At 38.3% G+C, this 12799-nt stretch overlaps 1 protein-coding gene across 3 annotated transcripts in view; it reads left to right on the top strand.

The window, feature by feature from the left end:
* LOC103704983 (uncharacterized) overlaps positions 1 to 12563 on the top strand; it is a 32043-nt gene extending 19480 nt beyond the window's left edge. For all 3 annotated transcript variants that reach the window (XM_008788524.5, XM_008788525.5, XM_088710894.2), the window contains exons 4-8: positions 145 to 297; positions 414 to 570; positions 2541 to 2680; positions 2775 to 2810; positions 11338 to 12563. In XM_008788524.5, coding sequence (XP_008786746.3) covers positions 145 to 297; positions 414 to 570; positions 2541 to 2680; positions 2775 to 2810; positions 11338 to 12222 — 1371 coding nt within the window. In that variant the 3' untranslated portion in view covers positions 12223 to 12563. The remainder of the gene's footprint in view (positions 1 to 144; positions 298 to 413; positions 571 to 2540; positions 2681 to 2774; positions 2811 to 11337) is intronic.
* Positions 12564 to 12799: the final 236 nt, after the last annotated feature.

Below are 12799 nucleotides of genomic sequence, written 5' to 3' on the forward strand. Positions count from 1 at the left end.
ATTTCAATAAACAATGTTGCTTCTTTGTAGAAGAATGAGGAAAGAGACCATCATCCCTCCTAGGCAGCCCGATCTTTCTGCTAATTATTAACGAAATTATATGTTGAAACTTTGATCATCATCTTTTCTTTCCTTGATATTCAGGTAGAAATATGGGATGAAAGGAAAGTCTTTGGTTCTCGTGGACGAATCCTTAAAGATGATGTTCTTGGTAACACTTCTCCTTTGTTGGATAACAATGGAAAGAGTTCGAATCCCATAAAAGTAGTAAAGAAAGATACAAGTTCAATAAGAATTGTGAGTTATTAAAATTTTCCTTCTACATGGGTCCTTTTTCTGTTCCTTTTCATGGACTTCCATTCAAATAAGGTTTTAAATGCATAATTTATCATGGATGCTTGCTCAACATTTAGAAATTGGCTGTTGGAGGAATGCCTGAGAAGGTAGTAACTGCATATCAAGCTATACTCGATGAACATTTCAATGAAGATACTGCCTTAAATAAATGCAAAGCTGCTGCTTATCTTGTTGAGACGATGGAGAAGGATGTTAATGATGCCTGTGCTCAAGGTATAAACAATTCTTTAGAATCACTTTCAAAATCTTATAAATGTTGTGAATCTGGTGAAAACATGGACGTTAGCACTGTGCACTGTATATGATACATTGACATTGATCCTTTTGAGTTTTTTCATCGAATTACGATCATCATATGCTTAATTATCTAATGGCCTCTTATGCCGTCATTTCATAAACAAACTTATATGTATATCAGTAAGATATATTATATGTATGTTCATGTACACTTGCACACATACACAAAAGGAAGCACCTATCTACTAAGATTTAATACATTCTTCGGTTCTTTTGCCTTTTCCTGGAAGGTTGGAACCAGTCAACCTCTGCTGCTGGTAATGATTGAGAAAATTTTCTATGCAACTCTAGCCAGTGAAAACCCCACTTCCATTCATTTTCTATCTTACAGACAGTTTAGAACCATGCTTTTCTTTCGAATTACATGACTTAATATGCAAGTTAAAAGAGAACATAGTGAAATATTATGCTTTTCTGATTTATTTCTTGTCGAGCATAAGGAACTTATCTCTCTTTTAGTACTTATGCTGGAAAATCTTCTAGTCAAATTTACTATGAAGCTTTATGGTGCAAAACATCATTGCCAAGTTTTTTGAAACCTATTACTTTCTCTCCCATACTGGAACCTGCTCCCTCTTCGAGCTAATTAGGATCTGCTTCCGTCTCCCCTACTCATGAACCTAACCAATATGGACCAGCACAAGCCAACATGCAGAATACACAGGTACATATCCCATGCATTATGCCCATCTTGGTCAGCACGGTACATTTGACAACATAGATCAGCATGGCAGGATACTTGAATCCATGGAATGTCGTACCGTCCCGTACCGGTCGGTACGTACCGGTCCGGTCCTAGACCGGTACCGGAACGACAAAAAAACGGTATTTTCCGGTTTTTTATTCGAACCGGCCGGTACGGGTCGGCCGGTTCGCACCGGTACGATTTTTTTTTTTTTTGAACTACAGCGCCGCGCGCTGTGGTTTTTGAAACCACCGCGTACCGGCCGGTACAGTACCGGTACCGGCCGGTACGTACCGGACTGGACTGGTACCGTACTGGTCCGGCCGGCCACCGGTACACCGACCGGTACCGGTACGGCGGACCTTGCTTGAATCCATGGTTTATATACATATACAAATACAAATACATATGTGCGTATTTATATATGTGTATATATATTTTATTTATATGTATGTATATTTTATTTATGTGCATGCATGTATGCATGTATGTGTGTATGCATGCATGTATGTATAGCATAGTCCTATTCCTTGATGAGTTTTAAGCAATTTTCTTTTGAATGCTATTGTTGAATGAAACCTATAACTTTGTCATGAAGTGATGTCCTTTACAGAAAGACTTTTTGGGATGTGGAATATCATCGGTACAGCACTATTTGTTGAATTCTATTGGGATGTGCATTTAAATATCTTTGTTGGATTTTGTTGAGTACTCATCCAAGCCTAGTTGTAAAGATCTTTAAATTATTAAAGATACTTGGTTTATTGTAAACTTTTTGTGAAAGCCTTTTCCCCCATTTTATAGTGTCGATCAAATAATTGTTTATTTAGTTTATGATAAGATATATTATTGTTGAAGAATTACATTTGAAAAATTTTCTAAAAGTTTCTTAATAGGTTGTTGTATTCTACCTCATCAAGATGTTCTAGTATTTTTTTTAATTTATTAAGTTTTAATTTCTAAGTTTTCCTAAAGTTGAGAGGACGAATTTTTTTCTTCTGTCAAAATAAACTTTGTATACACATTGCTGGGATGGTGAGATATGAACCCATGGTCGAAAATACATACTGACATTTGACTATGTCCAATTGTTTTACTGGTTCTCCATTTATACATCCGCTTTTAACATCGTAAGGAATTGTTTCCATTTTTCATCCTCTTGATTCTGGTTTTTCCTTATTTAAGTGCTTTTCTTGTTCAGGTAATCAACAAGGATCACCATTGATAAATGACCTTCAGGAGCAGGAAACCATTCTAAAGCAATGCACTGAGCAACTTGAAAGTGTCAAATTGGCTAGATCATCCTTGATTGCTCTGCTAAAGGAAGCACTTAAAGAACAGGTCTTGATTCCGTGTTAACTGTTAAACAAGCAGTATCTATATTTGAACACTGAGATTTTGTGATTTTTATACATTCTTATTGGACTTATTTCAGGAATCAAAGCTGGAGCTTGTCCGCACTCAAATACAAGTAAGTATTAGTGTTCTCCCACGAGAGCTATTTTGAGGCTGTACTGTTTCCATGGAATCCCACTCCAATGGGGGATATCTAAATCATACTACCAGTTAAAAATCACTTCTTTTTATGTTTTTTTTCCGAAAATGATATCATGTAAGAAGCATATCTTTCTGGATCATTTTTGAGCATTTTGTTGCAGTGTGACATTGTATTTTTTAACGCAATTAGACTTTTGATGTTCTAATATAGATTAGGTTTAGGGGTAATAGGCTGAGAACCAATTAGATGTGGATTGGTCTTAGCATTCCATATCCATGCTTATTTTTGTTCAATAAATACGTATACAAATACCCTGATATTTAATGGATATTAAAGTGTTTGTATTCATTTTTTTTAAAAAAAATAGATGCTGGTATGAATAAGATATTAGTCAATTTCATTTTTATCAAAAATAGATACATATACAAGTTGAATATTAGTTATATATCCGTATAAATGGGTATGAATATGAATCCGTTATTAGACTGGATACAGTTGGCATACAAGTAATGTGTATAAGACAAAGAGATCAATAAAATAACTTATAGAATTCGAAACATATGAAAATTTTTGAAAAAAAAGGAAAAGAAGCATAAGAAATGAGTTGCTATGTCAACTTTTGACCTTCAGGGACCTGATACATATTACGTAATAGATAATTTCTCTTATTTTTTTATATAAATATATCAATAAACTTTAAGTTTGTCTTACCATGACATATTGCACCCCCCACACCACCCCGCCCCCGCCCCCCCCCCCCCCCCCAAAATGTCATCTCCCACCTTAAGGGTCCATCAGTAGTATCATCCCACCTTCAGTTATCAGTCTATTAGCATCTCTGACTTTTTTTTATCCATTATTCCCTTTACCTATGGACCCAACTGGACCTGGACTCTATCCATATTCTATCCATGCTCAACCCATAAACCCAATGGGTCTTATAATTTTACATCAACTAAAACCTGACATGATTGATGGATGTGTAAGGTCTGGGTCAACATTTAGAACCAAACCTCCGAATATACCCGTGTCGAGTGGTACCAAGACAACATTTAGAACCAAACCTCCTAATATACCCATGTTGTGTGGTACCAAGACCCTGATTGATGGCACTCCTACCCGCTCTCTGGTGCCATTGACCATCCCCTTCCCCAGCTTGAGGTTACCTATTTTTCTCTATGGCTTCAAGCCTCCATGGTCCTATTGGCAAAAAGAAATCTCAAAGCAATGGTTCTATATGGTCATTTAGTATCTTTTTTAATTTTTTCTTTTGAAAGAATAACTTAGTAAAGCCTTAGTTCAATTCATTTTATTGGTTGTTTGTCGAATTAATCTGTAACATTCATAGTATTTTAGTTGATTTTTTAGTCAGTAAGAACTGACATCAATCATTATTCTGCCCTATTTTCAAGTATTTTAATGCGAGAAATCATTTCAGATTTAGTATTCAAAGAAAAATAAATGTACCATAATTTTTGCATTTGTTGCTTACACAATTTTATTGTATAACTATGTCATGTTATTTTTGATTTAGTCTTTAATGGGGTGAATATCCGGTTTGGTTGTGATAACTGTCTTTTTTTTTCAATTTTTTGATGCCTTCAAACATGCGAGATCTACAACCCTATTGTGAGACCTAGATTCATAGTGGTGAGAGACTACTCTCTTTGTTTTTTTTCCAATAAAGAAAAACCAATAAACCATTAAATAAGCCTTCACCTTGTCATATCATTCTAAACCCCTAGTTGATTTTCCCTAGGTTGTACTACATCACTATACAATTTACTTTTCACCTATATTCATCAAGAATAGGTTTAGTGATCAAACTCGCATCATAAATAAAGCTGTCAAACAATGTCGGCAGAAGTGGTACTGGGCATCGTATCGGTTGCTCGGCAGGATGAGTCAGTACGGACTCGCGCTGTGCTGTGGCGGGCCCGTACCGACATAAAGAGGAGGTGGGGGAGAGGAAAAGAGAGAGAAGGGGGAGAGGGAGGTCGGCGGAGGCCGGCGAAGGGCCGTTGAAGGCCGGCGACCCAGGTAGGAGGCGGAGGAAACCTTTGCGGTCGAAAAACAGGGCGGGTTCCCTTTTCGTTCGAAACAAAGGTCCAACCCTTTTTTTATTTTGCGATTTTAAGTGAAGTCGGCAAATCGCTTGCCTACTTTACTTAAAAATCGCAAAATAAAAATAGGGTCAGACCCTTGTTTCAAACGAAACAGGGGACTTGCCCTGTTTTCTGGCTGCGGAGCCTGGAGGAGCATCCTCCGTGCAGCTTGCCGGCCTCTGTCGGCCCTTCGTCGATCGGCCTACACCTCCCTCTCTCTTTCTTTCCCTCTCCCTCCCTCCCCTGCCTCCTCTCTTTTTTTCTCTTTCCTTCTCCTTCCCCCCTCCAACAATGGATTTTGTTTCCGTTGCCGGAACCGTGCCGATCAGCTACTAGGACGGCTCGAAACTGCCCAGCTCGGGATGGTTCCATTGACCCTGCTGTCAAAGAAGTGCATATAATTGGCCATGTGAGGACTGCGATGGCATTGTAATTGTATCAACACCATACCTCTCAAGCTAGAGCATAGATATTTGTGTTGCTTGAGTTGGATCTTTTATAGCAAAAACAATGAAGCGCCTTTGCTTTGTGAAACCAACAGGGGAAGGGATATTTGATTGTTGGCTGTAATACCAAGATGTACAGTAATTATAATAGAAATATAGTATACCAGCATATCACTTAAGTTCAGAAAATAAAGTGCACAACTATGGGTCATGTGATGCTGGTCATTGCATAATAGACAAAACATGACCATCGCTTGCTCATCTATGTTGCCATGTATTTCCCAAAACAAGTATAATATGTCCAAGTAGGTCTTGTCTAGTGGGCAAAGTTCATTATTCCTAGTAGGTTAATTAACTAGTCAAATTGGTATGAATGGAAGAGGAGTTAAAAATAGAACTTGAGAGAATATTTGTCAATTATGTAAAGATATTCTCTTCTTTAGTAAATACACCCTTTGTTACTTGGAAAAGACTCTCCAAGTAATATTTTAGATAGATAAGCATGACACGTACATGAATGAAGAATGTGAATACTTTACTAGTTATGATAATGACACGTACATAATCCCTCACCCTTGAATCAATCATGCATATCTACAATCAATCAGATAACCATTTTCGAGTTAGAATGTTTGATGGATTATTGGAATGTTATGAACACCTTGTCACGAGTTAATCTATTTTTTTAAAAGATATTACAGATTTGTTTTTTCATTCCCATAGATTTGAATTGTAGAAATTTTTTGTTTTATTGTGAGAAAACTATGGAGTGCTTATGGAAAGCTAAATTCTTAATGTTTATATCCGTAAAAAATATTAAGTAGTTTGATCTTTAGGCTCCTTCCTAGCTAGGCCTTTAAGAGGGTCATCAGATAGGACTATTGAGGTTGTTCGTTACATCTCAACTCAATTCAACTAAGCCTTAATCCCAAACTAGTTGGGGTTGGCTATATCGATCATTTTCCTCCATTCCACTCCGTTTAGCGCCACTCTTACTGAAAGATGTAGTGATGTAAAGTCTTTCCTCACTATTTCATCCACATGATTTTTGGTCTACCTCTATTCCTCCTTCCTTTTATTTGGATCAAATCACTTCTTCATACTGGTACATCCCTCAGCCTATGTTGTACATGTCCAAACCATCGAAGTTGTCATTCTCTCAATTTATCCTTAGATGTGCTACCTCACAAATGACTATTTCTTATTCTATCTTTTTTTTTTTACTACCATACATTCATCTTAACATTCTTATTTTGGCTACACTCATCTTGCACACATGTTATTTTCTAACTGTCCAAATTCTGTAGCATAAAACATAGTTGGTAGTATAGCGGCCCTATAAAATTTTCGCCTCAACTTGACATGTATGTTGTGATCACATAATATCCTAGTTGCACCTCTCCATTTTATCCACTCTGCTTTAGTTCTATGGATATCATCCTCTTCAATATCTCCTTTCTTATGAGTAATTGATCCTCAATACCTAACATGATCGCTCTTAGAAATTTCGTGATTCTTAATTTTTACTTCATCTTCATCACTATTTTTAATTTTCACTACTCTGATGACTACGACAAAATAGTCATTCCAATCTTTTATTGGTCATTGTATAAATGGCAGCCATATTAGTGCGATATTTGACCTCACCCATAACTATGAATAATTTTCGAGTATCCAGAATGACCTAACTCTTCCCATAGAATACATAAATAGTGAAACTTGCAAACTTTTTTCTAGCGCAAAGGCCCATGTGTTATCCAACTCTCTAATTATTTATGACCATGTGGAGAAGAGATAGCCATGATATTTCAAAGTTAATATGCTAAATGGCTTTTAGGGCATACCCTACTTCCAATAATAAGGGGGTTAAATAGAATATGATATCTCCAAAAGAAATGACAATAGGATGGTTAAATAGAATGTGATATATTAAAAAAAGCAAAATAGGGTGGACTAAGTAGAGATGTACTGATACACACTCCAAAGCATGATTCTCCGTATCGACCTATTTTGCTTATCAAGCATACCATACTAGTATGGTATCAGGATTTGATATAGTGCAGGAGCCGAATCGGCCTGCATTGAGTGGAGCCGACTGGTTCCGCACAGTTTTGTATTGTACCAACCTGTACTACTGGATTTTGGGTTGTAACATGGCTGGGTATTAGAAAAGGGTCCCCCAACCCTATATCGATAGGGAGTTGTACCATACCATATCGAGCATTGCATATTGCACCTTATCAACAATGTACCAGCATAGTATGGTATTGGTAGGACATAGCTTTCTCTAGAGAGCTTGAATCATTAAGTACCATTAAATCTTTGACAGTCATGAACCAAACTGTACAATATATATCTAGGAGGCAGTAGATAGGGCGTGACAGTGTGTAATTATAAGAATGATCATGTGGATCTGTGGTACAAAACTAGGAGGCTTAAAATTAGAAATGAGCTGATTGGAGGAACTTATGAGTTTTGATAATAGAAGATAAATAGAGATTCAAAACTAAAACTAAAGTTTTTAGGTTCTATCTTAGACTAATGAGATTGCTTAAGTTGAACCATAGAAGTCCCAACCTTTGAGAGAAATTAATGTAATAAGTTTGACATAAGGAAAATAATCTGGAGGCAACCTAGGGATATGAGAGGTTTTATTAGAGATTTAAACCTTTTCAAGTTTTGGTAGAACTTAAGTTTAGTGGCCCTGTTTAAGTTAAAGTAGCATCCTTGGAAATGAAGAAGAGGGCAAGCGGATGGATTCTTTGTTTTTCAGTGATTTGTGTAGAAAGGGTGCGGCTTAAAAGAAAATAAAAAAGAAAAGATAGAATGGAGAGATAGGTCGAGTGACACCTCTAAATAAACTAGATTTTGCACCTCGAGTCAAAAGGGGCATGCCTTCTGGTCATGATGTCACATTATGAAAGAAGAGAAACCATTTATTTTATTGAATAAAATGAAGCTTTTATATTTATGGGTCGGGATGGTAGCTTTTATGTAAGTTGTCATGGGTTCATTTTTGTTCAAGAAATGCAAAATATAATTAGGAAATCACCTCTTCTGCTAGAAAGAGAATCAAGGGCTCATGTTGTGACTTAAAAGAAGGTTATGTAATCCCTTTGCTAAGAGACTCTTACATGCAAACAGAAAATAGCTAGAAAGAATGAGAGAACCTGCAAATTTCAGATTCCCATGGATTTCCATAGATGATAATGCCTTTATCTTTCAAAAATTGAATTCTAATGTCCTTAAGAAGGTTAATAAAGTATGTTTTTTCATCTTTCATGATCCTCAAAATGAAAGCCGATTAGACAAGAGATAGGATTTTGCTGCATAGCATTATGTTCAATGTTGGATGTGATCATGGGGCAATATACTGCTCCTTATATTTCTTTTGGAGGAAGTTTTGATCTTGAGTTCGGATGCGAATTGGTAACATAGTTGATCTTCATGTGGCTTTCATTTTATGGCCTTCATCTCTATTTCAATCTATATGATAGTACTCTGTTATTCTTGATGCCTTGATGCTCATATTGGTTTTTAAAGGAACCTTGTCATGCATGTTAACCTAGTTAGAGATCATATCATATGATGGAAGAGAGATAGATGTCTCTTATTCTTCATATGGCACAGTTGCGCGATATTTGATATTGGTGGCCTCATTTTCTTCAATTAGATCACTTTGGTTTCTTGCTCTCTGTTTCTATGCAATGCCTTCTTGTTGTTCTTCCCGTCCTATCTTCACATAAGTTCTTTCGAGGCTCTAGCTACTATTCTTACTCAATTTTGTCTGGGCAACTCCTTCCACCCTGTTGGATTGCACATATTACGACTCTTCGACATGAAGGTGAAGGTGTTTGTATTCTTATCTTGTTGCATCTCTTAGTCACAGATTAACAGTCAAGATGACAGTGCATGACCTGCATAAATATTGCATCACATTATAGAGTCTTCAATTCTTTTCAAGCATAAAGGAAGCTTGACATAACTTTTTGATAAGGATGATCATGCAATTATCCAATTCTATGGTGTAGGTATGTGGGTACATCTCAACCAGCAAGTTCAACTTGTTGATCACCCTGTCAGATACAAAATTCATTTTAACCTATCATAGGACGTTTCATATAGACAAGTGCCTGCAGGAGGTCTGAGCCAGAAATATAACCAGATTCTGGTTTTATGAATTTCTTTCTTTTTTGCAAGTTTTCCTTTAAAATTGATTCAACTTTCAAAGTCAATCATAATTTCCTTCTCTGCATATGTGAGAGCAGTAGAAATAGGGTAGTTCACTGATGATTCACCACTCTGAGAAAGGTATGTTGGCAAGTGGCTTTTCCTTAGAATTTAGTGGTAAAATTTCTTGCTGAAGAGCTATTTCATCACGTGAACTAAAACAAGTGCTTTTAGTGAGCCAGTTGATCTTGCTTCACTCTGTAAGCTTGGCCTTTTAAAATTCATATTAGCTATGCGGGCTGATCGCTCATTGGACATGACATATCAGTTGAAATAATTCTTTAATACTGTGATCAAATCTAGAAAAGCATGTGCTTCAACATTCCCTGTGAAATCATCACCAATGATCTGAATTCATTTTGGCTGTGGACTCGTCTCTCACCAAAGATGCCAGATCTGTTGAAAGAATCTTCCAATGTGGTATCACCAGTCTAGGAAAACATTTTGTTTGGCATTCCCCCTAAGGTTGTCATCAATGATGTCATCTTCAAATTATATGTACAACAGCTATTTATTAATTAACGTGATCTTTCTTCCAAAGAATCAGAAAATCGGAGGTTGGTGTACATGTTTTTTTAGCAAATTACATCAAACAAATGTATTGTTCATATATAATTGATACAAGAAGAGTTGCTTGACTTGTGGCCTTGTCCGGCCTTGTTAAGGGGCACAAAATTTAGAGGTCTAGCCTTCCATGCTAACTTTTGCCCACATGAAGGGGTTATAAGGCATTAGTGTGTGAGAAGGTCAGTAGCACTGCTGAGTTTTTGAAAGAACTAAAAGCTACTACCCAAGGTTCCCTGACTCAGTACTAGGACTGGGACCTCTTACCAGTACCACATTAGCACTGTGTTGGTATAGTATGGTATGGATTTTTTTCGGCGTACTGAGTATCGGTACGCCTTCCATATCCTATACCGGTACCAAATCAGTATGGTATGGTATGCCCCGTATTGTCAGGTTCGGGCTGGTGCTACTACCTCTTACGATGGGAAGGAGACGAAGATGATTCCAAGGACAAGAGGAACTTGGGACTCTAGCTCTCACTGAGGTTTACACTCACGCTCCATGGATGGTGTTTGCTTCTCATTGGTGGGAACCATGGCTTTTCAGAGACGTTGATGATGGATTTATCGAGGGGAAAATGATGGACTGTAGAGCCCTTGGCCATCAAAAAATGAAAGCTCCGGAAACCAAGAGCAGCATATAAAGGTAAGGCCCCACCCTTGGGTGAAGGCTGTTTACTGGGGTTAGTCCTTATGTGCAGTTTGAAACGATCATATATAGGGATTTTGAAGGATCATGTATGTATATCAGTTTGTGAGATTTGCAACAGTTGTATCGGTTCTTAGAATGAAATCATATTGGCTGCTTTAATATTGGCTGAAACTTCTCAACTCAGTTTTGAATTATTTCTTTTCACACTTAGCAAATAAACCATGATGATTGGATGATCATGTTTGCTCACACTATTAGAATGGATGAGTTGATCCATGCCCATGTTTTTTTGGGGGGGGAATATTAGGACTTTTTTTCATCCCCTATCATGATTAGTCGTTGGCTTTTGCTCCTTTCCATCTTTCTTAGCAAAGGGGAGCGGACTAAATCTAGTTTTAAGTATCATCCACATTCTGCATGCTGAGACTTGGACCTATATCTTTTGTGAAACCACTGTTGCTTGCATTCACACCTGTCTGAATGTTCCTACTTCATTTACAGGTTGCTCAAGCTGAGATCGAACATGCCAGCAACATGAGGCAGAGACTTGGTTCAGCCACCACCAGCAATGGTCCCGGCCCTAGCCTCACCCCTCCGAACATGACCCAGCCAATCATAACTCTTCCACCAGAAACAACAACTGCAACAGAACCCAACCCATCCGCCACAAAACCCATCACCCTGCAAGTTCAACCACCACAACCTGTGACAACTTTTGCAAGTACCTTAAGCAGTGCAGAAGAGGAGCAAAAGAAAGCAGCAGCAGCTGTCGCAGCAAAGCTCACTGCTTCATCTTCCTCAGCACAGGTGCTGACCTCTATTTTATCATCTTTGGCTGCTGAAGAAGCCGCTTCCAAAAATAGTGGTCTAAGTACTGGAGTCTTTACGAGCAGCCCACCCATTTTCTCAGTGGATAAAAGACCCAGACTCGAGAAGCCCATGACTGTCTCTGATATGAGTAATGGCTCCTATTTCGGACAGGTTCAGCATCAGTCACCGCAGCAAATGACATCTGTTCCTCTTGCACTGCCCCAAGGCTCGGCCACAAGTATGCAGCCAATGTCCCATGCAACTCAACCATTTTCACCACCTCCGCCACCTTTGCCACCAGTGCCACCACCACCCATGCAGCAGCAGTATGCACAGACTAGTGGAATGATGGTAGGTATGGTACCTTTTGGTTATGTGGGTAACCCTCTTCCCCCGCCGCCACCTCTGCCAACCCATGTATCAATGGGGTTGACAAGACCTGGTGCTTCACCTCCGCCACCGCTACAGCAGCAGCAGCAGCAGCAGCTGCAATCAGCTACAGCAGGGTTTTACCAGTCTTCGGGAATTGGTTTGTATGGGCAAGTGCAGACAACTCCGCCTGTCCAACGGCAATGAAAAGTGTATAATGGCTTCGGTTCTTCCACATGACCCAATCTGTCTTAATATGTATATTAGTAGCCCTTTTTTGGGTGACATATTTAGTGGAATAGGTAGATATAGTCAAGGCAGAGTAGGATCGGCACTGATGGAAATGTCTGTTGACAGAAGTATGGGTTTATTATCTGTTAAAGTGGTCACAGATGACAATCTGAGATCTCCTGAGAAGTCTGTGGGGACATGCATGTCTCCATTCTTTGTAAGCTCAACAGTCTAGGTTTTTTTTTTTTGGTTCTCACTGGAGGATGACCCACTTTCTGTTGATGGAATTAAGAGAAGAGGTGTACTTATTGCTACAACCCTCGTCTTCTCACTTCTCACTGATAATGTTGTTTTTTGAACCAATGCAAGCATAGCCTTCAAGATTAGTTGTCATGGACTAGACCATCATAGAGGTTTAAAGAAAATCTGCTTAGATGCTTGTGAACCCTTGACATGGTTGTGGTTTTGAATGGCTCTTGGTTTGTCCCTGACACGGTTGTTAATGTCCAAAGGATGTCTGGGCCTGGATGTCATAATTATGGTTTATTTGCTG

The sequence above is a fragment of the Phoenix dactylifera genome, chromosome 14, assembly GCF_051530095.1.
Source record: "Phoenix dactylifera cultivar Ajwa chromosome 14, Ajwa_hap1_PhDact_Kaust_v1.1, whole genome shotgun sequence".
In the NCBI taxonomy this organism is placed as follows: Eukaryota; Viridiplantae; Streptophyta; class Magnoliopsida; order Arecales; family Arecaceae; genus Phoenix; species Phoenix dactylifera.